This window comes from Panthera tigris, chromosome D4 (genome assembly GCF_018350195.1).
Source record: "Panthera tigris isolate Pti1 chromosome D4, P.tigris_Pti1_mat1.1, whole genome shotgun sequence".
Classification (NCBI taxonomy): domain Eukaryota; kingdom Metazoa; phylum Chordata; class Mammalia; order Carnivora; family Felidae; genus Panthera; species Panthera tigris.
In genome coordinates this window covers 85,483,038-85,508,972 of record NC_056672.1, presented here as the reverse complement: position 1 = coordinate 85,508,972, position 25,935 = coordinate 85,483,038, and the positions used below count along the sequence as shown (strand labels likewise).

The 25,935-nt window shown below is 53.3% G+C and overlaps 1 protein-coding gene across 1 annotated transcript in view; it reads left to right on the top strand.

The window, feature by feature from the left end:
- Nucleotides 1-12,005: 12,005 nt before the first annotated feature.
- The window catches only part of NIBAN2 (niban apoptosis regulator 2), a 53,774-nt gene continuing 39,844 nt past the window's right edge, over nt 12,006-25,935 (top strand). The window contains exon 1 of the mRNA XM_042963717.1: nt 12,006-12,235. Within this exon, the coding sequence (XP_042819651.1) occupies nt 12,181-12,235 (55 nt within the window). The 5' untranslated portion in view covers nt 12,006-12,180. The remainder of the gene's footprint in view (nt 12,236-25,935) is intronic.

The window sequence follows — 25,935 nt, the reverse complement described above, 5'->3', positions numbered from 1 at the left end:
GCTGTCAGCACCGAGCCCAAGGCGGGGCTGGAACCCACAAGCCGTAAGGTCATGATCTGAGCCAGTCAGACACTTAACCCAGTGAGCCACTCAGGTTCTCCATAACACATCTTTTTAAGAAAATTTATTATTATTATTTTTTAAGTAGGCTCCGTGCCCAATGTGGGGCTTGAACTCACGACCCTGAGAACAAGAGTCACTTGTTCTACCAACTGAGCCAGCCAGGTGCTCCTTAATTCATTTTTTAAAAGATTTTACTGTTATTTTTAAGTAATCTCTACACCCACTGTGGGGCTCGAACTCACAACCCTGAGATCAAGATCAACCCTGTAATAACACAACCTTCAAATGAAAAATAGGGACTCCTGGGAGGCTCAGTTGGTTGAACATTTGACTCCTGATTACGGTTCATGAGTTCAAGCCCCACGTCAGGCTCCGTGCTGACAGTGCAGAGCCTGCTTGGGATTCTCTCTGCCTCTCTCTGCCCCTCTCCTGCTTGTACTTTCTGTCTCTCTCTCTCAAAAATAAATAAATAAACTTAAAAAATAAATAAGTGAAAAACAAAATCCAATATCACATGGAAAAATGCTCAACATCATTCATCCTAAGGGAAATGCAAAACAAAACCACTATGAGATATCACTGCTCACCATCTGAAAGGCTAAAATCAAAAGGCCTAACAATGCCAAATGTTGGCAAAAAGGTGGGGCGACTGGAATTCTCGTACACTGTTGGTGAGGGCATAACATGGTACAACTATTTTGAAAAAATGTTTGATAGTTTATAGTAATAAGCATATCTCCCCTATGAACCAGAGTTCCAGTCCTCACTAGGACTCAGGCACCAGGAAGCAAGAAAATATGTGTCTGCAAAGACTGTACAAATATGTTCATAGCATATTTACTTATTTATGATTTTTTATGTTTTATTTTGTTTAGCATTTAAAAACAATTTTTTAATGTTTTTATTCATTTTTGAGAGACAGCGTGAGCAGGGGAGGGGCAGAGAGAGAGAGGGAGACACAGAATCTGAAGCAGGCTCCAGGCTCTGAACTGTCAGCACAGAGCCCGATGTGGGGCTCGAACTCATGAACTGCGAGATCATGACCTGAGCCAAAGTCTGATGCTCAACAGACTGAGCCCCTTTTTCTTCTTTTTAAAAAATTTTAATGTTTATTTACTTTTGAGAAAGAAAGAGAGCATGCAGGAGACGGGTAGAGAGAGGGAGAGGCAGAGCAAAAACAGCTCCCTGCCCTCCGTGACCTCCCTCTCTCCCAGTTCACCTCTCCACACCGCACCCCTGCTGAGTTCTGTGGTTCAGGTCGTGCAGATCGTTGTATTAATCCTCAGATCAGTTTTCTAAGTGTGCAGGATGGTTTAGTATTGATCTGGCTGTATTTCATGGATGCAAGACTGAAAAAAAATTCCATGCTGTTCCGCCATCTTGGCTCCCCAGAGAGAGAGAGGCAGAGAACCCAAAGCAGGCTCCGTGCTGTCAGCGCAAAGCCTGATGTGGGGCTTGACCTAATGAACCATGAGATCATGAGCGGAGCTGAAGTCAGACCCTCAACCAACTGAGCCACCCAGGTGTCCCTCACAACAGCTTCATTTTACAATACCTCAAAACTGGAAACAATTCAAATGGTCATCAATAGGCAAATGGATGAAGACCGTGTGGTACAGCCATAGAGTGTAATATAATCCGGCAATAAAAGGGAATGGATTACTAATACAATACCATGGATGGGGGCGCCTGGGTGGCTCAGTCGGTTAAGCCTCTGACTTCGGCTCAGGTCACGATCTCACAGCTCGTGGGTTCAAGCCCCGCGTTGGGCTCTGTGCTGATGGCTCAGAGCCTGGAGCCCGCTTTAGAGTCTGTGTCTCCCTCTCTCTCTACCTCTCCCCCACCCTCACTCTGTCTCTCTCTCTCAAAAATAAATAAATATTAATACCATGGATGAATCTCAAACTTATGATACTGAGTTTTAAGGGGCGCCTGGCTGGCTCTGTTGGTACAGCATGAGCCTCTTGATCTTGGGGTTGTAAGTTTGAGCCCAACGCTGGGTGTAGGGATTCCTTAAAAATAAAACCTTTTTCTTTTAGGTTTTTCTTTATTTATTTTGAGAGAGAGAGAGAGAGAGAAAGTGCAAGCAGGGGAGGGGCAAAGAGAGAGGAGAGAGTGAGAATCCCAAGCAGGTTCCTCACTGCCAGTGCAGAGCCCGAAGGTGGGCTCGAACCCACCAACCGTGAGATCACCACCTGAGCCGAAGTCAGACGCTTAACCGAATGAGCCACCCAGGCATCCCCTTAAAAATAAAATCTTAAAAAAAAAATTATGATACTGAGTTTTAACACAAGTCAGACAAGAATAATAATGTATGATTCCCTTTATATAAAATTCTAGAAAATGCAAACCAGTCTATACGATGGGAATCAAATCGGAGGCTGCCTCCATGTGTTGTGGGTTGTGGGAGAAAAGAGGGAGAATTACAAAAGGCCAGGAGGAAATATTGGGGGGTTACAGGTGTGGTTCTTACAGTTACTGTGATGATGGTTCTACAGGTAGACATATGCCAAAACCCATCGATTCTATACTTTAAATATGTTCAGTTTATCATATGTCAGTTACACTTCAATAAAGTAGCAAAAACATTAAAAAAAAAACAAAACCTCATTGTGCATTTGACATTGGCCTCAACAAATGAAAGAAAAAGGCAAGGAAGAAACTGTATGCCTGACCCTGTTGCCCAGATCGGTACTTCCGGCCTCATCCATGTCTCACGGGGTCCTTTCTTCTCACCTGAAACACCCCCAGAGAATTAATTTCTATAAATCAGCGCTCTGCCGCTCAGGTGGCGCACCTGGGACACGTGGCTTCTTTACGACAAACATGTTCCATCTCTCACAGTCCGGTTCACACACTACCTCCTCCTGAGAAGCCACCTTGCTTCCTGCCACACCCTCCCGGCTCAGCGATCCCAGGATTCTCGGCTCAAACCCGTATCCTGGCACCTTCCACTGTCCACCTTTGTATCGCCAGTGTAGACCCACCGGTCTTCCACACTCGATGCTTACAGTCATCAGAAGAGCAGCTACTATTTAATGGCCCTGGGCCAGGTGCTTCTCACGGTTGATTCCATTGCCTCTCTACATCAACTAGGATGATAGGGATTATTAGCTCCGTTTTGCAAAAACCAAGGCCCGAGACGGGGACTACCAGCTGGACCTAGTCCCCACGACCGTAAGAGGCTTAAAGACTATTCGGAATCCACTCCTGCTCATCTTGAGGACAGCCAGGGGCTTTCCCAGTGTGCAGAGAGGAAGGATTTAGCATGTTTGGAGTTTTTCAAAGTTACAGGAAGATACCTTAAGGTAGAAAGGTGAATCACTTTAGGTAAAAGGAATTGCCTTCAAGTTTCCAGAGCAGGAAATAATTTGGAGAAAGTAGGCATGTGGGTGGAGGACAGGCTCCAGGAAGGCCTTTCCTTGGGGCTTTTTTTTTTTTTTTAAGACAACCTGCTTTGGCAACCCTAGTATTTATTTATTTATTTATTTATTTATTTATTTATTTATTTATTTTATTTATGGTGGGGAGGGGCAGGGAAGGAGGGAGAGAGGAGAGGATCCCAAGCAGGTTCCGGCTGTCAGCACAGAGTCTGACAGACTTGGGACTTGATCTTATGAACCATGAGATCATGACTTGGGCTGACATCAAGAGTTGGACGCTTAACCCACTGAGCTACCTAGGCACCCCAACTTTTTATTCTTCTTATTAAACGGCTCCACATTTGCAGATGGGGGTCCTTGGCACAAGGCTGGAGAGGGAAGACTCCCGATTAATGAGTTCAGAAATCTTGGTTCTGGGTTTGCCACTGGCTAGCTGGGCAGCAGTGAAAATGTCTGTGTGTTAGTTTCCCCACCTGTCATCTGGGCCGAGTTGTGTCCTATGGACAGGGGTAGGGCTTTGTCATGAGATAAACCCAGGTTGGAAAACTGGCTTCCCGACTTCTCAGCCTTGGGACTGACCTTGCCTATCTGAGCTTGCGTTTCCTCACCTGCAAAATGGGGATAATAACAGTGTGGCCCTCATGGAACCATCAGGAAGATAACATATCCAAAGGCTTGGCTCTGTGCCCAGCACGTGGGGGCCACTCAGTGTCATACCCATGTCCTTAGCATCATTATTACTAGATGACGAATAAAAACATCAGCTGTAGTCCCTGGCCAGGGATACAGTGCATCTCAAAACAACTTCCAACTTGGGAGGAACTTCTACGCTAGCCAGGATCCTCTCCACAAGGGAACTGGGCAACAGAGGGTCTCATCCCTGGATCTGGGGGATGGGGGAGGATTTTGTGCCTGGGCAGGACTGGCCATCTCAGCAGAATGCTTAGTATCGCTGACCCTCGGGCACTAAAGGCCAGTATCACCTCCTCCCCCACCCCTACAGACATCAGACATGGTGATAATTAAGAACACCCCCCACACACATTCCCAAAAGTCCCCCTGGGAGGGGGTGCCATCTCTGTGGCTGCCTCCCCGCTCAGGGCTCCCCACGCAAGTGTGCAGGTCAAACCCTCTACAAGGGTGTCCGGTGGCCTGGGGGACAGGGGTTGACTCCAGCCCCATGCTTCACTTTCCAAGGCAACTGGGGCCCTGCCTGTTGTCCCTGACTTGGCTGCTTCTCCCGGAGGTGTCCTCTGGGGTAGCGCAGCACAGTCCTTCGAAGCTCCCTGCTTCTGGGTCCCTGCCTGGTCCTCACGGTGCTCACACGGCAGCCAGTGCCCACCCCGATGCCTGGCTCTGGGCTTTCCCCACCACTGCTCTCTCCCTCTCCACCCCCTCTTCCTCTTGGGCCTCCTCTCTGTTCCTCCCTATGCGAGGACTTCTGTCCTCCAGGCTGTGACCCTCGGGACTGTGGGAACCCTGTCTTGGTCACCCTGGCACGCTCGGGCACTCAGAACCCAGGATTATTCTCTTTCTATTCAGAAAGGCTGGAGGACAGAAAGTGGCAAGTCTTAAGGGAGAGAGGAAGGAGGGCCCGGCTGGGGCGGAGGTGGCCCCACCTCGAGAGGCCCAGCCCAGCCTTACCACAGGCTGAGTCACTCAGAGCGCTGGGTAGACCCAGCTAGCCCTGCCATCCTGGCCAGGCTCTGAGTCACCAGCTGGTGAGGGGCAGCTGCAACCCAGCGGGAAATCACGCCTACATGGAAGTGGTTGACAGGGTTGTTGGGGCCCGAACCCCCTCCCGGTCCTGGAAGGACTGGCAGTGACTATTGACCCCAGCCGGCAACAAACATCTCTCTGGGACTTGCCGGGAAGTCAGGAATCGGGCCAAGCTTGGGATCCCTGCTCTTGAGGGGGGCAGACTCTCGCCCTGGGGGGTGGGGTGAGATGAGAGGTATGACACCAGACACACAGGGTTCTTGACAAGGGACATATGACAGGCACATGGCAGGGTCGGGGAACTACTGCCTGCTACAATCCTTTCATCAGGGGGATTTGTCACCATGTAGCAAAAACCTCAAAAAAGGGGTGCGTGGGTGGCTCAGTTGGTTAGGCATCAGACTCTCGGCTTCTGCTCTGGTCATGATCTCACGGTTTGTGGGTTCAAGCCCTGCTTCAGGCTCTGTGCTGACAGCGTGGAGCCTGCTCGGGATTCTCTCTCTCTCTCTCTCTCTCTCTCTCTCTCTCATTCTCTCTCTCTTTAAATAAATAAATAATCTTAAATTTAAAAAAACTCAAAAGGAAGTTTATATCAGCCATTCTGCTCTTAGAAATTGATCCTCAGACAATAATTGAGGAAATAAGTGTCTGATCGTAGCAAATAGTTTAATGGAGCCACACAATGGAAAATTATGCAGCCGTAATATCAGGGGCTTCTAGGTGGCTCAGTCGGTTGAGCATCTGACTCTTGATTTCCACTCAGGTCATGATCTCATGGTCCTGGGATTGAGCTTGGTGTGGGGCTCAGCACTGAGTGTGGAGCCTGCTTGGGATTCCCTCCCTCTTCCTCTCTCTGTGCTCCTCTTCGGCTCATGCTCACACACACACTCTCTCTCTCTCTCAAAATAAACTTAAAAACAAAACAAAACGAAACGAAACAAACAAAAAACACCAGATGTCCTCAGAAAGGACCTCTTTCACAGAACTGTGGTAAAGATTAAATAGGGCAGAGGGTTGCAAAGCCCACAGCTGGGAACAGCAATGTTGTAATTATTTCTCACTCTCTGCCTATTTGCTGGCACGGCCGTACTCCCTTGGCTGACTTGGGTGCTATTGGGTCCAAGGTGGAATCGTGACCTGGGGAGGTGGTGAGCACCCGGTTCCTGGAGGTATGCAAGCAGAGGCTCCCAATGGCAGACACTGTAGAACAGACTTTGCTATCAAGCAGGGAACGCAGTGGGTGTGGCCACTGCCGGCCTGAGCCCGTGAAGGTCTTGGAACAAGGTCTTGGCACGGGGATCAGGTGGAGGTCTACTGTCGTTCTCACCTCCAGTACCCAGGACAGCGATTCTGCACGTTGCGGGTGCTCACCCAAGCTCCCGTTGTGTTGACACTGGGGATGTCATGTTGAATGAGGACAGTTCCCGTCATCAGAGAGGAAGATCCATTTCAACAAATAACTGCACACCAAATAAAGTCATTACGAATGTGCTGATTGTGATGAGGCGCTAGGAGAAGTGGCGGACAGGAAAGGCCGTTCTGACAAAAGGCCGTTTTAGCTGAGGTCTGGAGGATGGATGGTGCTTGGTGGGGCAAAATCGGGAAAGGGAATCAGCATGTGTGTAAGGCCTGACGTAGATGGAGCGGGGCTGGCGTGAGGGTGTGAAAGGTCAGCAGGACTGGAGAAGGGCCGGGGCAAAGGCACAAAGGGGAGGCTGGTAGGAGCCTTAAATGCCACGTCTAGGGTTTGGGTCTGACTTCGTCCTTGAGGACAGTGGGAGCCACAGGAGATTTGAAGCAGGGGAATGCCACGGTCATATCTGTGTTTTAGAACAATCCAGCTGGCTGTCCACTGAGGAACAAAATGGGAGGCTGGAGGTAGGGAGGCCACTAAAGGGTTTGCAGTCAACCGGGGGGGGGGGTGCAGTCATGGGGCCTGGATCTGGGTATAGCGGAGGAGCTGGTCACCAAAGGAGCAAGAAGGGAGGGGAGCAGCCAGAGTCCAGGTGACAGTTGGAATGGCTGTGAGCTGTGTCTCCTTCCACCACCCAACAGTTAATAAAGGGGGGAGGTCCAGGCAGGGTGCCAGGGTCCCTTCCGTGCAAGGGGCCATGCCAACTAGGTAAACAGCAGTGGACACATGATACTCCTTAAAAACAAAATCCTGATTCATTCACAGTCCCTTGTTGTTTACCCAAGGTGTTTGTTTTTTTTCTCCTGGGCTATTTCAGGTCTGACAGGTTTGTGGGGAGAGCAGAGCCGGGGCTCAGAGCCAGCTGGGAGGGAGAGAGACTGATGGGGCAAGGAAGGGCCTCTCTTCCTTCTCACAAGGCCGGGAAGGGTGCCTGCCTGGGCCCCTACTGTATGTTCTGGGGCAAATCCCTTCCCTTCTCTGGGCTGCTGTCCAAGCTCTGGGTCCTCGACCTTCTGGAGCCTCCCTTTCAAAGTAAAGTATTATTATTCTTCACATTTGAGTCCTCCTTTCTAAAAGTGCTCTAGGGTGGGGTGGGGCAGGGCAGCCCTGCAGAGAGGCAGCTTGGCAGAAGCCACTTCCTGACAAAGGACTGATGAATCAGGGGCTGTAGGTGGCATTCTCTGCCCAGGACGCTGCAGTCCCAGCAAGTGGGCATGGGGAGCCTTCCCTCCCTGCTCCAGACCTGGACCATTCCTCTCCTTTGTCCACATGCCTGGTATCTTCCACCAGGCTCTAGGGCCTGGGCCGAGGGACAGGCGTGGGAGAGCTGGTGGATAGATATGACATCCAGAGCCTTAAAAAAAAAAAGCAGAGACACTCCTCACCTCCACCTTGCAGAGGTGAGAAGAAATTCCTCCTTATAGAAAGAGCTCTTAAAAACCAATAAGAAAAAAAAAGACATTCCAATAGAAACCCAGGCAGAAGATATGAATATTCAAACCCCACAAATGGCCAAGAAATGTATGAAAACATGCTTTCATTTATTCAAAACTGAAAACTGAACAGTAAAACAGCCTCAAGTGTAGGGGCAGAGGTTCCCAGTTTCTCAGAGTTGAGAAATTCTCCTGATGTCTAATTTCCTGAAATCCTTTCCTCTTCCTCATATATGACTGATGACTGTATTCATTTTTCTTTCCTTTAAAAAATGTCATTCTTCCACCACGCCACCCACTCTGGCTTTATTTATTTATTTATGTATTTAATTTTTTGAGTGAGAAAGTGCGTGCTCTCATGCAAGGGAGGGGCCAAGGGAGAGGGACAGAGAGAATCTCAAGCAGGCTCCACGCCAGTACAGAGCCTGACTTGGGGCTGGGTGAGGACACAGGGCTCGATCTCACCACTGTGAGATGGTGACCCGAGCCGAAATCACGAGTCCGCAGCTTAACCTGAGCCACCCAGGTGCCCCTGGCCTGATTTACTCATGTAAAGAAAGCCGTGGAGAGCTGAGAATTTTTAAAGAAGTTTACAATCTTTTCAGAATAAAGTAAACAAAACAAAACAAAACAAAACAAAACAAAACAAAACAAAACCTCTACGTTCTGGACACTCCAGGAGCCTCCCATCTGGTCCCAGCCGTCTATGGCAAGGGCCCCTCTCTCTTCTCCCCTTGGAATAGCTCCTGGGCCCATAAAGACTCATCTCCCTTGCCCTTGCTCTCACTGACTCCTTTTGCCCGGCATGCCCTCTCCACGCCTACCTGTCAGGCGTGTAAGTAAGGGCGGCTATATGCTTCCGGTGGAATATCATCTTTTGAAAGTCCTTACAATTGGTAATTCTTCCCATAAAGTAGTTGTGAGGGCTGCCTGATAGGGCAGGGAATGCCTTTGGCATGATGCCTGGCATGTGGCACATGGTTCATACATGGTAGCTCTTTCTGGATCTTCATGGAGTGGGCTTCTCTTTGCCAGTAGGTCTCAAAGTGTCACCTCCTAGACTGCCTTCTGAGGTGGCACCCCTACTCTTGTCAACTTAATCCCTCATCCTCTTTTGTTATCGTAATGTTTATCACTTTTTTTTTTAATTTTTAAAGACTTTTTAAAACGTTTATTTGTTTTTGAGAGAGAGAGAGACAGACAGAAACACACAGAGTGTGAGAGGGGGAGGGGCGGAGAGAGAGGGAGACACAGAATCGGAAGCAGACTCCAGGCTTTGAACTGTCAGCACAGAGCCAGACGCGGGGCTCGAACTCATGGACTAGTAAGATCATGACCTGAGCTGAATTCAGACACTTAACCGACTGAGCCACCCAGGTGCCCCGGCACAGACCATTTCCATCCTCCCTCATAGTTTCCCTCTGACTTTTTTTTTTTTTTCCAGTCAATTCCCCTCCATTCAACCCCTAGATAAAAGTGTGTGTGAAATGAATGAATCTTGAATTGGGACTGGCCCCAAAGTCTGGAGGGAGCTATTCACATGTATATACAGCACTCTTAGGGCTTACGATGCCTTTCTATTTTCATGATCTTAATTTGCTTCTCATATAAGGCCACGGATGCTCAGAGGGGCTAGGTGACGTGTGACAGAGGGTCTCCAAAGCCAAGAAAGAGGGGGGTCCCTGGGCTAGGGGCCTGGCCCTCTGGGCGGTTTGTGGGTGCTCCAGGCTGACAGGCCTGGGTATACCATGAAGACTGGCAAAAGGCTGTGTGTGGCCCTGCCTCTATCCTAACCGTCCCAGGCCTCCGGTCTGACTGAGGAGATGCCCTGGAGTGTCCAGATGCCAGCCAGTTCCAGCTGTACAACCAGGGTAAGCAAATCTTTCCCATCCCTATAGTTTGGGCTGTGGGGAAAAATGCAACTAGGCTAGTAGTCCCTCTTGATTCTGGTCACTTCTGGTTGCTCAAAGAGAACAGACACAAATGTCAGGAGACTTGGCTTCTGGCTGGTTTCTGCCTCTGCCTTGCTGTGTGACCTTGGGAAGTCACTTGCCTTCTCTGGGCCTCCGTTTCCATCTCTGTAAAGGAAACCAGTAATCCCTGCCAGCTTGACTTCAACTCCACTTGATGACTCTACCGCATGAATATATCCTGCTCTTCAAAGACAGTCCCCTGCCTGTGTTCTCTCCACTCCCTGGAATGCTGTTCCCCAATAGCTGCTGTCAAAATTCTGGTTTTTCTTTTTAATTTTTTTTAAATGTTTACTTATTTTCGAGACAGGAGAGACAGAGCACGAGCAGGGGAGGGGCAGAGAGAGAGGGAGACACAGAATCAGAAGCAGGCTCCAGACTCGGAGCCGTTAGTACAGAGCCTGACGCGGGGCTCGAACTCACAAGCTGTGAGATCGTGACCTGAGCTGAAATCGGACGCTCAACCAACTGAGCCACCCAGGTGCCCCCAAATTCTGTTTTTTTTCTACTTGTGGTTCGGTACTAGTCTCTCTGTGTGGTTTTCCTCCAAATGGAATGTTCTGCTCCTTCCTCAAGCTTCAATAGGCTCTTGAAGGCAGGGACTCTGATCAACAACAACAACAGAATGGTATGTTCTATTTACTGACATGACCAGTCTGGTGCCAGGCACTGTGCTGGTCACTTTGTTACATGCTTTAATCCTCACAACAAAGCGTCATTATTCTCATTCGACAGATGAGGAAACCGAGGTTCAGAGTAATGCCACTTGTCTCGGGTCACAGCGTGGGTAGGTAGGACAGCTTGGGCAACTCGTTCCCCCCTTTCCCCTGCCCCCAGCATCTTGCAGAGGGCCTAGCAAGCAATTTATCACCTGTACGCTGAGTGACCGGTCAGCCCCTGTCCGCATGGATGAGTTGCCGGATTGCCAGTATCACATTGATCGACTTCGAACCTCCCTTGGGTGGTGCCGACAGGACTGAAGAACCAGTGCTCAGTAATGTTAACTTCTTTATCAGCATTCTTTGCCTGTGTCACAGCTACCGTAAGAACTACCCAGTTACAGGGAAAGCACCGGTGGTGAGTACTCAGTCACCAGGGCAAGCAGGCAGAAACTGGATGACCTTTGGGGTGCAGTACTGGAAGTCTGAGCATCAGCAGACAAGGAAGGCCTCTGCCACCCCCAATCCATGATTTTGGGGATCCCAGTTGTTAACCCGGTTCCCTCACTGGCTTGGGAGGTGGCCGGCTAGGGTTGAAACCCCGGACCCACCCATGCCCAGCCCCGCAGGCCCGACCCATACCCACAGACCGTGCAGGTCTGTGGGGCTGATCTTTTACAAACTGGAAAGTTCTATTGTTTTCTCCATTCCTGACCTGCCCTGTCCCACAAGCTACCTCCGAGAGTGAAACACCCATATGCTGAGCCTGAGGAATGTCCGCCTGGCACCGGCACCGGGGGTGCCTTTGGGGCTCCAGCCCTCCCTGCCACCTCCCCTTTCCCCGCACTATTGTGCAAGGCAGGAGGGCACACCTTCTGGGGCAGGTCGGATCAAGGCCAGGAACTTCCTGAGAGCGGGAGGTGGCGGGCAGGGCTGGGGGCGGGCCGAGGAGGGGGTGCGAACGCCGAGTTCCCGCACTTCGGCTTAGGCGTCCCCTACCAGTTCCCCCACGACCTCCTCGGCGTGATTCTCTTCCCGCGCGGACAGGGGAGGAGGTGACCCCAGGCTGGAGCCCCCCAGGGCACTCCTCGTTCTTTCAGATGCCCCCACCAGCCCCATCTCTTTCTTCGGTTCGGTCTGGGCCCGGTGCGCCCCTCAGAGCGTCTCTCGTCGCTCTCCCTCTCTCCTGCTAGTCTTTGTCCCGGGTCTCTCCCAAGTCCCGGCGTCCCGGGTCCCTCCCCCCCCCCCCAGTCCCGCCCTCCAGCCGGCGGCCACGGCGGGGGCGGGGCCCGGCTCCGGGGGCGGGGCCGGGCGGGGCGGGGCGGGGCGCGGCGGGGCTGCTGCGCCGCGGGCTGGGGCGCGGGGCGGAGGCGGCCGGCGGCACGGACGCGGCCAGGGCTGGAGCGCGGGCAGAGCGGAGGCCGCAGCCAGGGGCGGCGGGAGCGGGACGGGCCGGGCTCCATGGCGCCAGCGGCGTCCGCCTGAGCAGCGCGAGCAGCGACGGGTGGCGGGCGGATCGGGCCGCGGCTCTTACTCGCCATGGGGGACGTGCTGTCCACGCACCTGGACGACGCCCGGCGCCAGCACATCACAGGTGAGTCCCGCGCGGCGCAGCGCACTGGGGGTCCGGAGGGGAGCTCCAGCTCTCACCCCAGTCGGCCGGCCGCGCCGGGGCTGGGGTCTCCTGAGAGTCAGGCCCCGGACATGGCGGGAGTGGCTGGGGACCAAGTCCTGCGCCTGAGCTTGTGCCCTCCACATTCGGGCGCCTCTTCCTGCCCCCTTATGAGCTCGCCCTTCCCCCTCCCGAGGGAAGGCGCCCCCCACCCTCTACTGGAACCCCCTGCGAGCCGGTCGCTTCAAATCCCCCAACATACTACCCTGATGGAGCTGTGGCCCAGTCGGCCAGCGTGTCCCGAATCTTCCTCACTGTCCCGGTTCCCCGCTGGTCCTGGCCCCAGCCCTAGTACACGTGGCTGAGGCTTCTAGGGACAGGCCCATCAATGCCTGGACTGCGCCTGGGGAGTAGGGCTAGGGAAAGATTGGGTGCCCAGAAGGGCTAGGTCAGACCCTTGCCCTTTGACTCAGGCTCAATCAAGCAGGGTGCTCTTGCTGGCAGGCGTGTCCGGTGGGGGGCAGGGGGAGGCTGGTCAAGGCCGCAGCCCAACCTCCTCAGCCCCCTTCTGCAGTCAGCCCTGCTCCCAGCCTGTCACTGCACCGTGGCCACTTCTTAGAAGGGCAGCTGACCCCGGGCTTCCTGGGGGAAGCCCCAGGACTGCAGCAGGGTCCTGGGTTCCTCCTCCTCCATCCCCGGGAGAATGGAGAGAGAGAGTGAGAATCTCAGAGTGCCTGGGAAACTCAGTTTTGTGGCTCACCTCTCCCGCCCTGGGTGAGGCTGCCTGGGTGGAATCCCAGCATCTGTTTCCCAGCCGTTAGTTCTTAGGGAAGTCTCCTAATGGACTGGCACCTCAGTTTTCTCCTCTCTGAAACGGGGTGAATAATTTCTTATTAGTGAGTTGTTGAGAGACTCAAGTGGCCTAATTTATGTAGCTTGCTTAGTACAGGGCCCGGCACAGAGGAAGCACCAGTGCATGGGGTGCTGGACCATATGGGGTGCGGGCATGGGTGCAGCCTATGGAAGGAGGAGTCTGCTCCTCTTGTTGGCTTTGCCATTCCCTGTCTAGTGAGCCCAGAACACTGTGTCCACCTCCATTTATCTTGATGTGTCCCACAGTCCTGTAGAGTTTCGGCAGCTGTCGGCCTGCTTGTACCCCTTGAGTAGAGGGACCAGGTGTCCCTTAACTCTGTGTCTCCAGAGCCCCACAGTTGAGAGCAAAGAAGGTGCTGGGGAAGGGTTGTCCAGTGACTGTGGTGCTGGGCCTGCTGCCTGAGTTTCCCCTTTGTGCCAGGCCTGGGCCCGGATGCAGGGGTGAGGGTGAGGTAGAAATGAGTCAGACCCTCTCCAGCCTCAGACCAGCAGGGGGTTAAGTCCTGGAAAAGCCTCCTTATAGGACAGGCCTGGACTCTGGGAGGAGGAAAGCCTGGGGCGGAGTCTTCCTGTCCCCTCCCTGTCGTTGGCTGCCTCTTGGGGCTCTGTAACAGTCCATCCATTCACGACCTCCCGTTGGGGCCCCTCACCGGCCTGGGTGGGGTGTGCCTGCTCCTTCTTCGGTGGGGTTTTTCCTTCCCCCACACCCAGCTCTTGCTCTCCCCCCACCTTCCTACCTCCTGGGCTGAAAACTGCCAGCGCCCCCCACCCCTCCATTTTACACGGGTGGAGACCGCAACCACAAAAGGTGAAGTGTCCTCTCCTGGACAGGGTTGGGTTTGTTATGTGGATACTAGGCTGACTGGAAGAGGGTTGTGTCCACTCAGCCTGCTGGCCCCTGTCTTCTCAACACTTCAGTGCTATTAATAACCCTCTTCAAATGCCTCAAATTCCTGGTCCAGGCTCACCTGAGGGAGCACCTAAAGTGGGGGGTTGGGAGGTTGGAAGCAGGCAAAAGCCTCTAGCCCCCTCCCAAGGAAGCAGGCCACCCTAGAAATTCCTTTTGGAGAGGATGAAGGCTGGCCTTTGCCACCTCCAGGGATCCATGCACCCTCCTCACCACACCCAAGGAGCAGTGAGCACGTTCCTGCCTGACAATTAAAATTCCAGAGCCCTCCCTACCTGGGGCCACCCCTTTGCATTTGCATTTGGAACATCCCTTCCCACCGGCCTTTGAACTCCGAGGCCTGTTAGGGTCCTGGGGCTTGGCCAGTGGCTCCTGCAGTTTTGTGCCCACCCTGAGCAGGTGAGCAGGTGAATGCCAGCCTGCAGGTCCTGGCAGAGGTCAGGCACCCTCCTGTCCATAGTGCCATTTTGCTGCTGCGGCACCTTTCATCCTGGGATTTCAAAGCCGCTGGCAAGCAGGGGCTTGTTCTCAACTAGCAACTCTGTGGGCTTGGTGGCAGGATGATTCCCTCCTACTTTCATGAGGGAGCTTGTGTACAGGAAAGAGCCCTGGCCTGGGAGCCAGACAGTCACTCACTTCCTCTGGGTCTCAGTTTCCCTGGCTGTGAACTGATGGCTGTGGGCTACCCGATGGCTGAAGTCCCTTCTGGCTCTGAGAGCCTAACGGTCCCAAATTTTCTCCATAAATCTCCTCCAGATCTGGGCCAGCTCAGGGTCCCAACACTGACTCCACATTATATTAGCTGATGTGAACTTGGGCCAGCATGTTAATCTCAATTTTTTAATCTGTAGACTGGGATATTATAATAGTAGTTTCCTGCTGGGCACTGTTGCAAGGATTTAATGAGATAATGCTGGTAAGAAACTCAGCCCAGGGGCGCCTGGGTGGCTCAGTCGGTTAAGCATTTGACTCTTGATTTCGGCTCGGATCATGATCTCACGGTTTGTGAGATCGAGCCCTGTGTCAGGCTCTGAGATGACAGTTAGGAGCCTGCTTGGGATTCTCTCTCCTCTCTCTGCTCCTCCCTGCTTGCTGGAGCCCACTCTCTCTCTCAAAAGTAAGTAAACATTAAAAAAAAAAAAAAAAAAAAAGAAAGCAGCCCAGTGCTTTGGGAGATAGCAAGTGCTCAGCGAACAATTACTATTATTATTGAGAATTGTCACTTACTCTCTGTTATAGATTCTTTCTTTCCAGTGGGTGAGGAGAGTGGCCAGGTGTTTGGAGTTTGAAGGGGGCAATTGTAGCTGTGGTTTAGATCCTGTTTCTCTGAGATTTGTTCAGTCCCGGGCATCAGGGTGGATACTGTTCTTTGGATGCAAGAATCCACCAGGTTTTTAGAAACCTTGAATTCCGTGTTCCTCGTGCATTGGCAAATGTGTGAGATGGATGTAGGCTATCTGGAGTGAGCCCTGAGGGCAGTGATGAGGCCCCCTTACGACTAGGAAGGAGCTAGGACATGGAGAGGTGAGGGATTAGGCCAACCCACACCTTCTATCTGGCCCAGAGGACCCGACTGGGATGAGAGCATGGAAATGTCTCGGTGGTCCATGTAGGTGGTTCTTTGCCACGCAAACTGAGATCAAATAAGTGTGGGAGGGAGCTTACTGTTACTCAGGATGTACAAGGAGGGGCGGGTGCTGTGCCCTTGGCAGGAATCCTGCCAGTGCCTAGGGGGTCGTTCTGCTTCTAGAACAGCCTTGAAGGACTCAGCCCCTCGGGAAATTCTTTTGGCCGGGATGAAATTGTGGGAGCCAAGGGAACCTCCCTCCCGCCCCAAACCGCCTCCCGACACACACATAAACTGCCCTAAGATTTATTACCCGAAAGGGCTGCTGAGGGAGTTTGCCAGTCCCTGTGCGTCTCCCTTCTGCCAAGCTCACCTTTCCCTTTGCTACATCTTTTTTAAATAGCCGCTTTATTGAAACATAATTCACCTGCCAGACAATTCCCCCCCCTTAAGTGTACAGTTCAGTGGTGTAGTGTGTGTGTGTATATTCACAGAATTGTGCAACCATTGCCACAGTCAAGTTGAGAATCAACCCGGAGAGAAACTCCGTACCCCTTAATGGGAGGGACCGCACCGCAGGCAACCACTGCCCGTGCTGTCTGGTTGCACAAGTAATGCACGCGCAACGATTTAGGGGTGTAAGGTGAGAAAATGGGCACTCCCTCCCTCTGCCCTCCCTTCACTCTCCCTCCTCGGGAGAAACCGCTGGAGTTCGGGGTGTTCCTGTGTCTAAACATACATCTGTGTGTACACATGCATTTAGCTCTGTTTATAAGAAGAGGTCCAATTGGGGCGTCTGGATGGCTCAGTCTGTTAAGCGTCTGACTCTTGATTTTGGCTCAGGTTGTGATCTCAGGGTTCGTGAGATCGAGTCCTCCGTGGGGCTCTGTGCCGAGAACACGGAGCCTGCTTGGGATCCTCTCCCTCTCCCTCTGTCTCTCTGCCCCCCCCCCCTTAAAAAAAAAAAAAAAAAAAAGAAGAGGTCCAAGTATATCTCTCTATGGTTTGACTTTTTTCACTCGCTGTATCGTGAACATCTTTCCACATCAGAACACGAGTCGGCCTCGTTCTTCCACGCGTGGATTTCCTTCTGTGCGGGGTGCCATTTTTTTACCCATCCCCTCATCAGTGGACATTTGGGTTGTTTCCAGTGTTTTGTGAGAATTCATGGTGCTGCCCAAACCTTGCACACGTGCTGAGCCAGGTTCCCGTGTCAGAGAGGGAACTCTGGGGTCACATTTTCATGTATGAACATGTAGCCTCTGAAAAGGCTGTACACACTCGGAATTCCTCCCATCAGTACCAAGTACCTCTGTTTGGAGTGTTATTACCCTTTTTGACAGTCAGATATGAGAAAAACGGTATCTCGTGTATTTATTGAGCCAAAACAGATAATGCCTTTTTCTACATTGATTTTACAAACCTACCTCTTCACATTTGGGAAATGGCCGTAGGTCCCCGGAGCGAAGGGAGGAAGGTGTCCCCTTTCGGCCATCCCCTCACCCAGGCACGTGGCTTCCTGGTTGCTGCCCTGGGCTTTGCAGAGAGACCGGGCCGGCCGGAAGCAGTGCCCAGCCCCGCCTGGGCCACTGCCCGGAGCCAAGGTCTTCACCCCCAGCCCCTGGGGGTGAAGCGTCTGGGGATTCTGCTCTGCTCTCGTGGCAGTCTTACATAACGAGCCTTTTGTTGGCCTTGACCCTGCCCTGCCCCTCCATCCAGCTTCGACTCTGTTCCTTTCCCATTGTCCAGGCCTGAGCTCTGGCCTCACCCCTCCATCCTTCCCATACACATGGCCAAAGAGACCTTTCTAAACCCAAACTGGGCCGTGGCCTTCCCTCCCCACCGCCTGAGGAATGAAGTTTAGAGACGAGGCTGGGAATCACTGGCTGCCATCCTGCCATCAGCACTCCACTCGTTAGCAGTATTTCTCTTCTGTGTTTATTGTTCTACCTTGCTGAGACCGTGACTCAATTTGTATCTTGCTCCTTTCACTAAAGGGTTTATAAAAACCATCCCTCCCTGGTCTTTAGAACCTCCCTGGAAGCATTCCCAAAGGCTGTAGTGGTCTTCCCGAGGCCATCCAAACAGATGTTTTCTTAGCCTTACCCCTAATGCCGGATATTGCCATGTTCCACTGGGACTAGATGTTGGTTTTCAGGGGCAAACTGAGTCACTGTGTTTGTTTCCTTTCCTGCTCTGGTCAGCTTCCCTGCTGAAGGCAGATTCACCTCTTGACCTACTCTCCCCCAGCCTGCTTCCACCCATCTGGGCATTTTGAGGGAGGCTCCTTTCTCGGAGCCCCCAATACCTCTGAGCATCTTTCCAGGGGGAGTAGGCTCCGAGGGGAGCTGTGAGCTGGGGACGTGGACTAATGACATTGGCTTTTGAGTGCTTCGCCAGCCAGCCTGTGGCCCATGCAGACTCCACTGATATGTCTTCTGCCTGAAAATGGTGGCTGATAGAGCAGGGAGCGGCCATATCAGGCTCTGAATGATACCTGGGTACCTGTAAGATTAGACATCATTTAAGTGAGCATTTGCTACATGCCAGGCCTTCCTTTACCTGTATTATTTCAATTGAATCCTTACCCTCTGTGCTTTATCCCAACATTTTACAGGTGGGGCAGAGCAAGGCAGCGGCAAGGTCCCGACTCGGGAGTCTAAGGCCTTAGCTGTTAAAACCGTGTTGCACAGTGACTAGACAGTTCCTGGTGCCCAGACTGGGCCGGAAGGCAACGTGGAAAAGGCCACAAAGAGAGGCAGGCGGTGGGGGTAGGGGGCCTGGGAGAGGAACAGAGTAGCATGTGTCAGAGGCTCCCGTGGGTTGCACAAATAGATCCCTCCCGACATTACTCAGTCTGGGACTCAAGTCACTCTCTGACCAGTCCTGTTCTCCTCCGCGTGGCCTCCTCCTCCTCTGCAGGCATAGCTCATGACTCACTCACCCTGGGTCTCCTTGCAAGGCAGGCATCAGGCATCACCCTGCGGTTGCAGAAATTCCTGAGCCAATTTTTCCTTACCCTCTGCCCGCCCCCGTTCACTTCCCGGCCTGAGGAAGAAGGGTTTTCTCTACACAGCGCTGGGCAGAGTTTGAAGGAAAGGGGAAGGCAGATACCTAACTTTAAAACCCTCGAGGGTGGAATGGAGCCACGCCCCTCTCCTGGTAGAATTTTAGGGCCTGAGTCACAGAAAGGCTCATGCATGCAATCTTCTGATCTCACAGATTTAAAACTGGAAGAACAGGCGGTGCCCACCTCTGCTGGGCACCTGGTTCCACCCCCTGGGAACTGTCCATTAGAGGTGCGTTACCTGTGGGCTACGGAAGTGAAGGGACCTGCCCAGTGGCAGAGTGGATGGTAAGTTGCAGGAAGCAGGGAGTCGAGAGGTTCCAGGCAAGGCTTTGCGGTCAGACTGCTCGGGTTTGAGGCCCAGCTTTGCCACTGGAGGGACTGGTGTTTTCGGGGCAAGTCAGTCACCCTCTCTGAGCCTCAGTGTCCTGTGTGAAAGAGGATGAGAGTGCTGTCTTCTTAGGGTGTGAGGCCAAGAGTGATGGCCCCTGGATGGGGCAGCACAGGGCCAGTGGGGGGGTGAGGACGGAATGAATGGTAACTGTGATGAGGGGCACTTCGTGGAGGGAGATGTGCCAGGTTGGTCCTGTGGCCCTAGGCACCCTCACCCTCTGTGTGCGTCCCCAGGAAGTTGGCATGAGGAGCACCATCCTGTGACCCTGGACACCTTGGAGGATGGTGAGGCAGAGGCTGTGGCAACACAGCAGAATCATTCAACGTCATTCAACAGCACTGTCCTCGCTGCCTGACGTTGGGCGGGGCATGGAGGGTAAACAGACAGAAAGATGGGAACACGCCCCCTTGCCCGGGCACATGTGTCCAGGACTAGCCTTGCGGCTCTCAAGCCTGGTCCTGCTAACCTGTGTGCCTATGAGGCCCCACAGAGGTGTGGTAAGCTCTGGCCCCAGATGCACTTGGTCGTACTTTTCTTTAAAAAAAATTTTTTTTTAGGGGCGCCTGGGTGGCGCAGTCGGCTAAGCGTCCGACTTCAGCCAGGTCACGATCTCGCGGTCCGTGAGTTCGAGCCCCGCGTCAGGCTCTGGGCTGATGGCTCAGAGCCTGGAGCCTGTTTCCGATTCTGTGTCTCCCTCTCTCTCTGCCCCTCCCCCGTTCATGCTCTGTCTCTCTCTGTGCCAAAAATAAATAAAAAACGTTGAAAAAAAAAATAAAAAAAAAAAAATAAAAAAAAAATTTTTTTTTAAATGTTGGTTTATTTTTGAGAGACAGAAAGAGAGAGAATGCGAGCAGGGGAGGGGCAGAGAGAGAGGGAGACACAGAATCCAAAGCAGGCTCCAGGCTCTGAGCTGTCAGCACAGAGTCTGACGTGGGGCTCGAACCCATGAACCATGAGATTATGACCTGAGCTGAAGTTGGACGCTTAACTGATTGAGCCACCCAGGTGCCCTTGGTCATTCTTTCTTTTATTCTTTCAGTCGGCAGTTACTGAGCACCTACTGTGTGCCAGGCACTGTACCAGGCACAAGGACACGGTGACGCATGCTTTTCCCTGGCTCTGGCCTACATGCATTTCCCGGCTGGCCGCCCCTCTGCAGGGTGAGCGAGGCGTGTTCTTAGAGGGGCAGGTCCTCTGTGGGAAGGTGTGAGAGGGGCTGGCCTAGTGGGTGGGGGGGGTTGAGGTGAAGTTGGGGGAACCAAGGGGCCGGCCTTGGAGGGGAGGGGACTTTGTCCCTAAAGCCCTGGGGAGGGTTAGGAAGGTTGGTGAGAGGAGGAGAGCCCAGGGTGAGGGATGGTCTGGACCAGTGAGATGGGAGTGGGGCACATCAGGGGACAGTGCGTCTGGGGGAGATGGAGTAACCAGTCCTCTGCGATGGCGATGTGCAAGGCTGGGGACAGCTGGCCTCTGTTCTCGTCAGCCCTGTGGGGTTGATGGATCCTGTGGGTTGTTTCCTCAAGGCCTACAGTCTCTGTTCCTGTTCTTCCAATGACGTGAAACTCACGCCCTTCCTAGGCAGCTCTGAGTAGGAGAACCTTCTTGCCTTCCAAGGGCAGTGGGGAAAGGGCTGGGCCTGGATTCTAAGGGGCCTGGTTTTGAGATCCTGTCTCAACTACCCTGTTATTTGTCAGGTGTCTTCCCTTCGCTGGGCTGCAGGTTCCTTATCTGTGAAGTGGGTGCAACCAGAGCCCAGACCTGCGAGGTTGTGAGGGATCGATGGGGTAACGTGGGTAGAAGTCTTTGTGTTTAAGAAAGCATTGGCTCCTGTTGGCATTAGTCATTACTGTGTGTATGGTCCACGGTAGGACATTGGCCAGGACTGTCCCTCCTCGCGGTGTGATCCAAAGTGCAGGGTGTGGGCTCCAGTGGGTAACTGGGCTCCCAGAAGGAGCAGAGGAAGAATCCATTGTGGTTTGCAAAGTGTGAAGCCCGCTTTCCCACCCACTGATCTGTGGCCAAGCCAACTGTAACAGCTGTCCAGCCGCCTCATGCTGAACAGAGCTGTTTGCGTCCAGCCAAGTTTGTTAAGCCAGAATCTTCTAGAAGAGTCCCTTGGGCAGGAAACTTCTCACGCTGTTGTGCTCCACCTGCCTTTCATCCCCCTACCTGCTAGCAGCCATTTACGGGTGCAGACTGGGAGGTGAGGGCCTCAGTGCTGGACCTCTGGCAGGTCCTTCTTCCCCTCTGGCCTCGCTTTGCCTATCTGTGTAATGGGTCACTAGGACAATAGTGCCCTTCTAGCTCTGACCTCTTGGAGCCTGTAGGCCATGGCTGCATTGAAGGGGAAGGTGTGATATTTATTGCCTGATGCCATCTTGCTCTGGAAGGAAGAGCCGTCTCTGGAAGCTGTCTTATGCGGGACCCGAGCCCGGTGGTGGGGACGAAGCAGTGACATGAGCCCCGATCTCATGGGACTCGTGCCAGCCCCGAAGTTTCCATCAAGCTGGATGTGATGTGGTTTCCGTTACAAAGATAGAGGATCTTTATGTTTTCCAAAGTGCATGTTGGTTTAAACCACTTGGTCAGCCCAGCTCAAGAGGCAGCATGTCTGGTCTTGACTGGGAGGCAGCTGGCTTCTGCCACCGTGAGCCCTGTGGCCTTGGGCAAGTTGCTCTCTCCCTTGGTGCCTCAGCTGTCTATAAAACGGGAAGGTGAGCCCTGCTTCTGGGATGTGAAGATTCTGGGAAGCTGTTGTTCTGGCACATGGAAGGTGCTAGGTAAAATGGCAGCTCCATTTTAGCGGAGTCGGGGGTGGGTTGGGGCGAGCTGTCATCTGCCCTGGCCTGCCAGGGATTTCGGGGGTGATTCCGACATCCAGAGGGGGAGTGAGCTGACAATTGTACTTCTGTTTCACTTTTTGTTTTTGTGTTTTTGTTTATTTTTTTGGAAATGTTCCCTGGTGTGGGGGGGGTGGGGGGCAGGGAGAAAAGACAACAAGATTTTGGGAGTGGGGGGGGGGGACCCGCTGGGCTAGAAGGGAAGGTTTACCTCAGCTTTACTCCTGGCTACTTGGGCCACAGCCTCACTTCGGCCTGGATTTCAAGCTTGCTGATGGGTGGGCAGTGTCTGCTGTTCTTTTTCTGGCCTAGACCCTTCTTCCTCCTAGCCAGGAAGGACCCTTTGCAGTCATCTTAACCAACCCCCTGCCGTTTCGTTATGGAGTAAATTGCAGCCCAGAAAGAGCAGAGGACATACCTAGGGTGTCAGAGGCCGCAGAACTGGGACGGGAATGTAGGGCCCTGACCCTTGCGCAAGGCCCCCTCCATCCCTGTCCCCATGGCCAGCCCCAGGCGGCACCGACTGGTCAGGGAGGGCGTGGCTGGCCCGGGTGGGGCTGGAAAGGTTATAATTTTGAAAACCCGAGTAAACAAACAAAGCCGTCCGTGGGAGAGAAGCGGCCCTGTGCCGGCCTTACAGATAGGCCTGTGTCTGAGGAGACAGCCCCGGCCTGTCCACACGCAGACAGCGAGGTGTTGTGGTGGATTAAAAAAGGCAGCGGTACACTCCCCTCACGCCCCCTCTCCCCTATTTAAGGCTGCTGGGAATCGGGGAGGGGGGTCACTGCCCAGCCTGGCCGCGGGACGGCCCTCCTGGCTCAGCTCAGCATAGCCCTGGCCCCTGTGGGACTTTGGGCAAGGGACTTCTCTCTGGGCCTCGGTCCCCGCCCCTTTCTCTAAAACATGGTGATCCCATCTCTCCAGGAGGGTGACGAGGCTGGGAGATGCCTTGAGCTGGGTGGGTGAACACAGGGAGCTGGACAGAAACTTCATTTCTTTGTGGCTGGAGGCGGGGCCCCCTCTCTTAAGCAGAAGGGTTACTTTCTCGGTGACCCGAGAGTCCCGCCTGCTCCTGGGAGACAAGCCTCCAACCCACGTCAGGCTGGAGCGGGGGCCTCGAGGCTCAGCTTTCCTGTTTTCCTGTTGAGCCGGGGGCAGAAGCCGGGAGACAGAACGCCGCTTCTGGGGCTTGCCCTGCAGTGTGGGGGCTGGGCTGCCTGTCTGGCCTGGAGCCCCCCAGGGTGGGGCCCAGCAGACTTCCTGTGAGATTAGGGGCAGAGCCTCTTTGCTCTCCTTCCCTTTTCCCGAGTCCCCTGTGTGGTCTCTGAGACTCCAGTCCTGTGGATGGGAGCTCCGGCTAGCTGCCACTCTGAGCCTCAGTTTCCCCCATGGTGCAAGGAAGGGGTTGGATGAGACACTCTCTAGGTCGGCTTCCAGGACTCTGAAAGGCCTTGCAGGACCCCACAGACTAACCCCCTGAAGCTGGGAACACCCTTCCCTGGGTCCCGCCCAAGGCAGGGCTGGGTGGGGGTGGGGGGGTCCCTCCTCCAGGCTCCGCCTCCAGTGGTTGTGGTTGATTCTCATCTATGGTATGAGTTCCACGAGGGCTCCCCTTACGTCAACAGTATGGCCGGGCAGGTCAGAGCTTGCTCTAGTAGCTACTAGCCAAATGCCCTTAGGATGGTTACTTTGGTTCTTTATGCCTCAGAATCATTAGTTGTAAATTGGGGAGTGATAATAATACTTCCCCAGCTAAATTACATTATGTGTATTTATGAATGACATTTATGCATTCTTTAACACAGCGCTGGGCGCAGCAAAGGCTCCGTAATCAATAGGTGTAATTAACGTTTATTAATTTAAATTGTTTTAATTTCTTAACCGTGACTGAATCATAAATGTCATCACAAGGTTTACGGTCTTGCAGCGTAGGGACCCCGAAGCTGTTTGGATGAAGGGTCTGGTAGGTGGAGAGGGTGCCTTGGGGGGTATAGAGGGGAGGCAGATGCAGGCGTGTTCAGAGAGCCCTGGCTGGTTGTGACTTCCCCTCTGCGCATCTGGAAGGAGTGGTTTGGGTCCCACCGTCTGAGGTCTGAGACCGCAGGCGTGGAGAGACCTCAGGCGTGGGGTGCGTGCAGCCACACACAGCTTCCTTCCTCCAGGCGTGTATTCCTCTCTGTCTGACTCACGGCTTTGTGCCTTTTGTTCTTGTCCTTGAGCCTCGGGGGTGAGGCCAGGAGAAGCAGGGGCCCAGGGATTCGCTCTTGGGCAGGCGGCCCCTCCCCCTGGTGCAGGACCCCCCCCCCCCCAACTCCGTCCTGGCGCCCTTGCTGACTCACTGCGCGTCAGGCACAGAAGCACATGCGTTGACCGTGGGCTCACTGTGTGCTTGGCACCCAAACCAAGTTTATCCAGGCCCTGCCCGTGTAGAGCTCAAGGCTAGGCAGGAGAGACGTATGCAACAAACGGTTACCAGTCACTCATTAATTAAATAATTATCAGAGGGTGAATCATGACCAGATGCCCACCCTCCTCGTGAGCTTGCACGTGCTGGTCCTGTGAGGAGTGCTGTCCTGGGATTGGCTCTGCCAGGCCTCCTATTTGCCCTCTGGTCACAGATGAGGAAGCAGGCTCCTAGTGGCCATGGGACACGCCCAGGTCCCTTCTCCTGGCGCCTCAGTTCCTTGTCAGGAAAATGGGCCCATTTGGGAAGGGTGCTGCTGCTGGCCGCACACAGGGCCTGAGGGTCTGTGTCACTGCAGCGCTGACCTGGCTTTGTAGCCCCTGAAATCCTTTCTCTGTGCGTCCCTAGGTGGACATATGGGGTACGGAGGTTGCTGTGATTAGAGCATTGGGCCCTCTAAAGGCTATATGGGAAATGGCTGCCCGAGGAACATGGTCCTTAGTCCCACCACCAGCAGGAGCAGCCCTAGAAAGGTGGCCCAGAGCCCCTGGTGAAGCCCGCCCGGCCCTTCCACACCAGGAATTTGCTGAATGCAGCCAAATAGTTATATTATTTTAAAAACAAAAAAAATTTAAGCTTATGTATTTATTTTGAGTGGGAGAGTGAGCAGGGGAGGGGCACAGAGAGAGAGAGAGAGAGAGAGAGAGAGAGAGAGAATCCCAAGCAGGCTCTGCACCATCAGAGCAGAGCCCGTCGCAGGGCTCGAACTTAGGTACTGCAAGACCGTGACCTGAGCCGAAACCAAGAGTCGGATACTTAATTGGCTGAGCCCCCCAGGCGCCCCTAAAACAATTTTTAAAACAATGCTTATTTATTTTTGAGAGGGTGGGGAGGGGCAGAGAGAGAGAGGGAGACACAGAATCCGAAGCAGGCTCTGCTGACAGCTCAGAGCCTGACTTGGGGCTCGAACTCATGAACCACGATATCATGACCTGAGCCGAAGTCGGACACTTAGCTGACTGAGCTACCCAGACACTCCCAAATGGTTATATTACTTTAAAACATTGGTTACAATAGGAAAAAAAAAAAAAGGAGTTAGGGAAACAATGTCTATGGGTAGGTGATATCCAATGGCACAACAAGAAGCCTATAATTGGACTTCAGAAAGAGGATTTTACCTCTACTACTAGGGGCAGTAGCAACAGACATCTACTGGGCACTGCTCTGTGCCCAGCCTGGGAGGCACCTGTGGCCGTGGATGGAGGAGCATGTGGTGGTTCAAGCCAGAGACTTGATTGAGATTGATTCCATGAATGGAGTCTCTCTGCGTGCCAGGCAATGAAGGTGGGTGTGGATGGGGCCAGTGAGGTGGTGCGGGGTCAGTGGGTTCTTGTCCACCTGGGAGAGTCTGCCAGTCACCAGTCTTCCAGCTTTTAGGTGCCTTCCACTCACTGTTCCTGCCGGAATGCCACCGCAGACCCCCTGGGCGATGTGCGTGACTGCTGGCGGCTTAGCACTGGACTTGGGCTGCTGGAGGTGTGTGAGGCACAGCACGCTTGAGGACTCCTTTCTGCAGTGCTCAGGGCTTCCCTCTGGCGGTCTTTCTTGTGACCTCAGCATTCTGTGCCTCAGT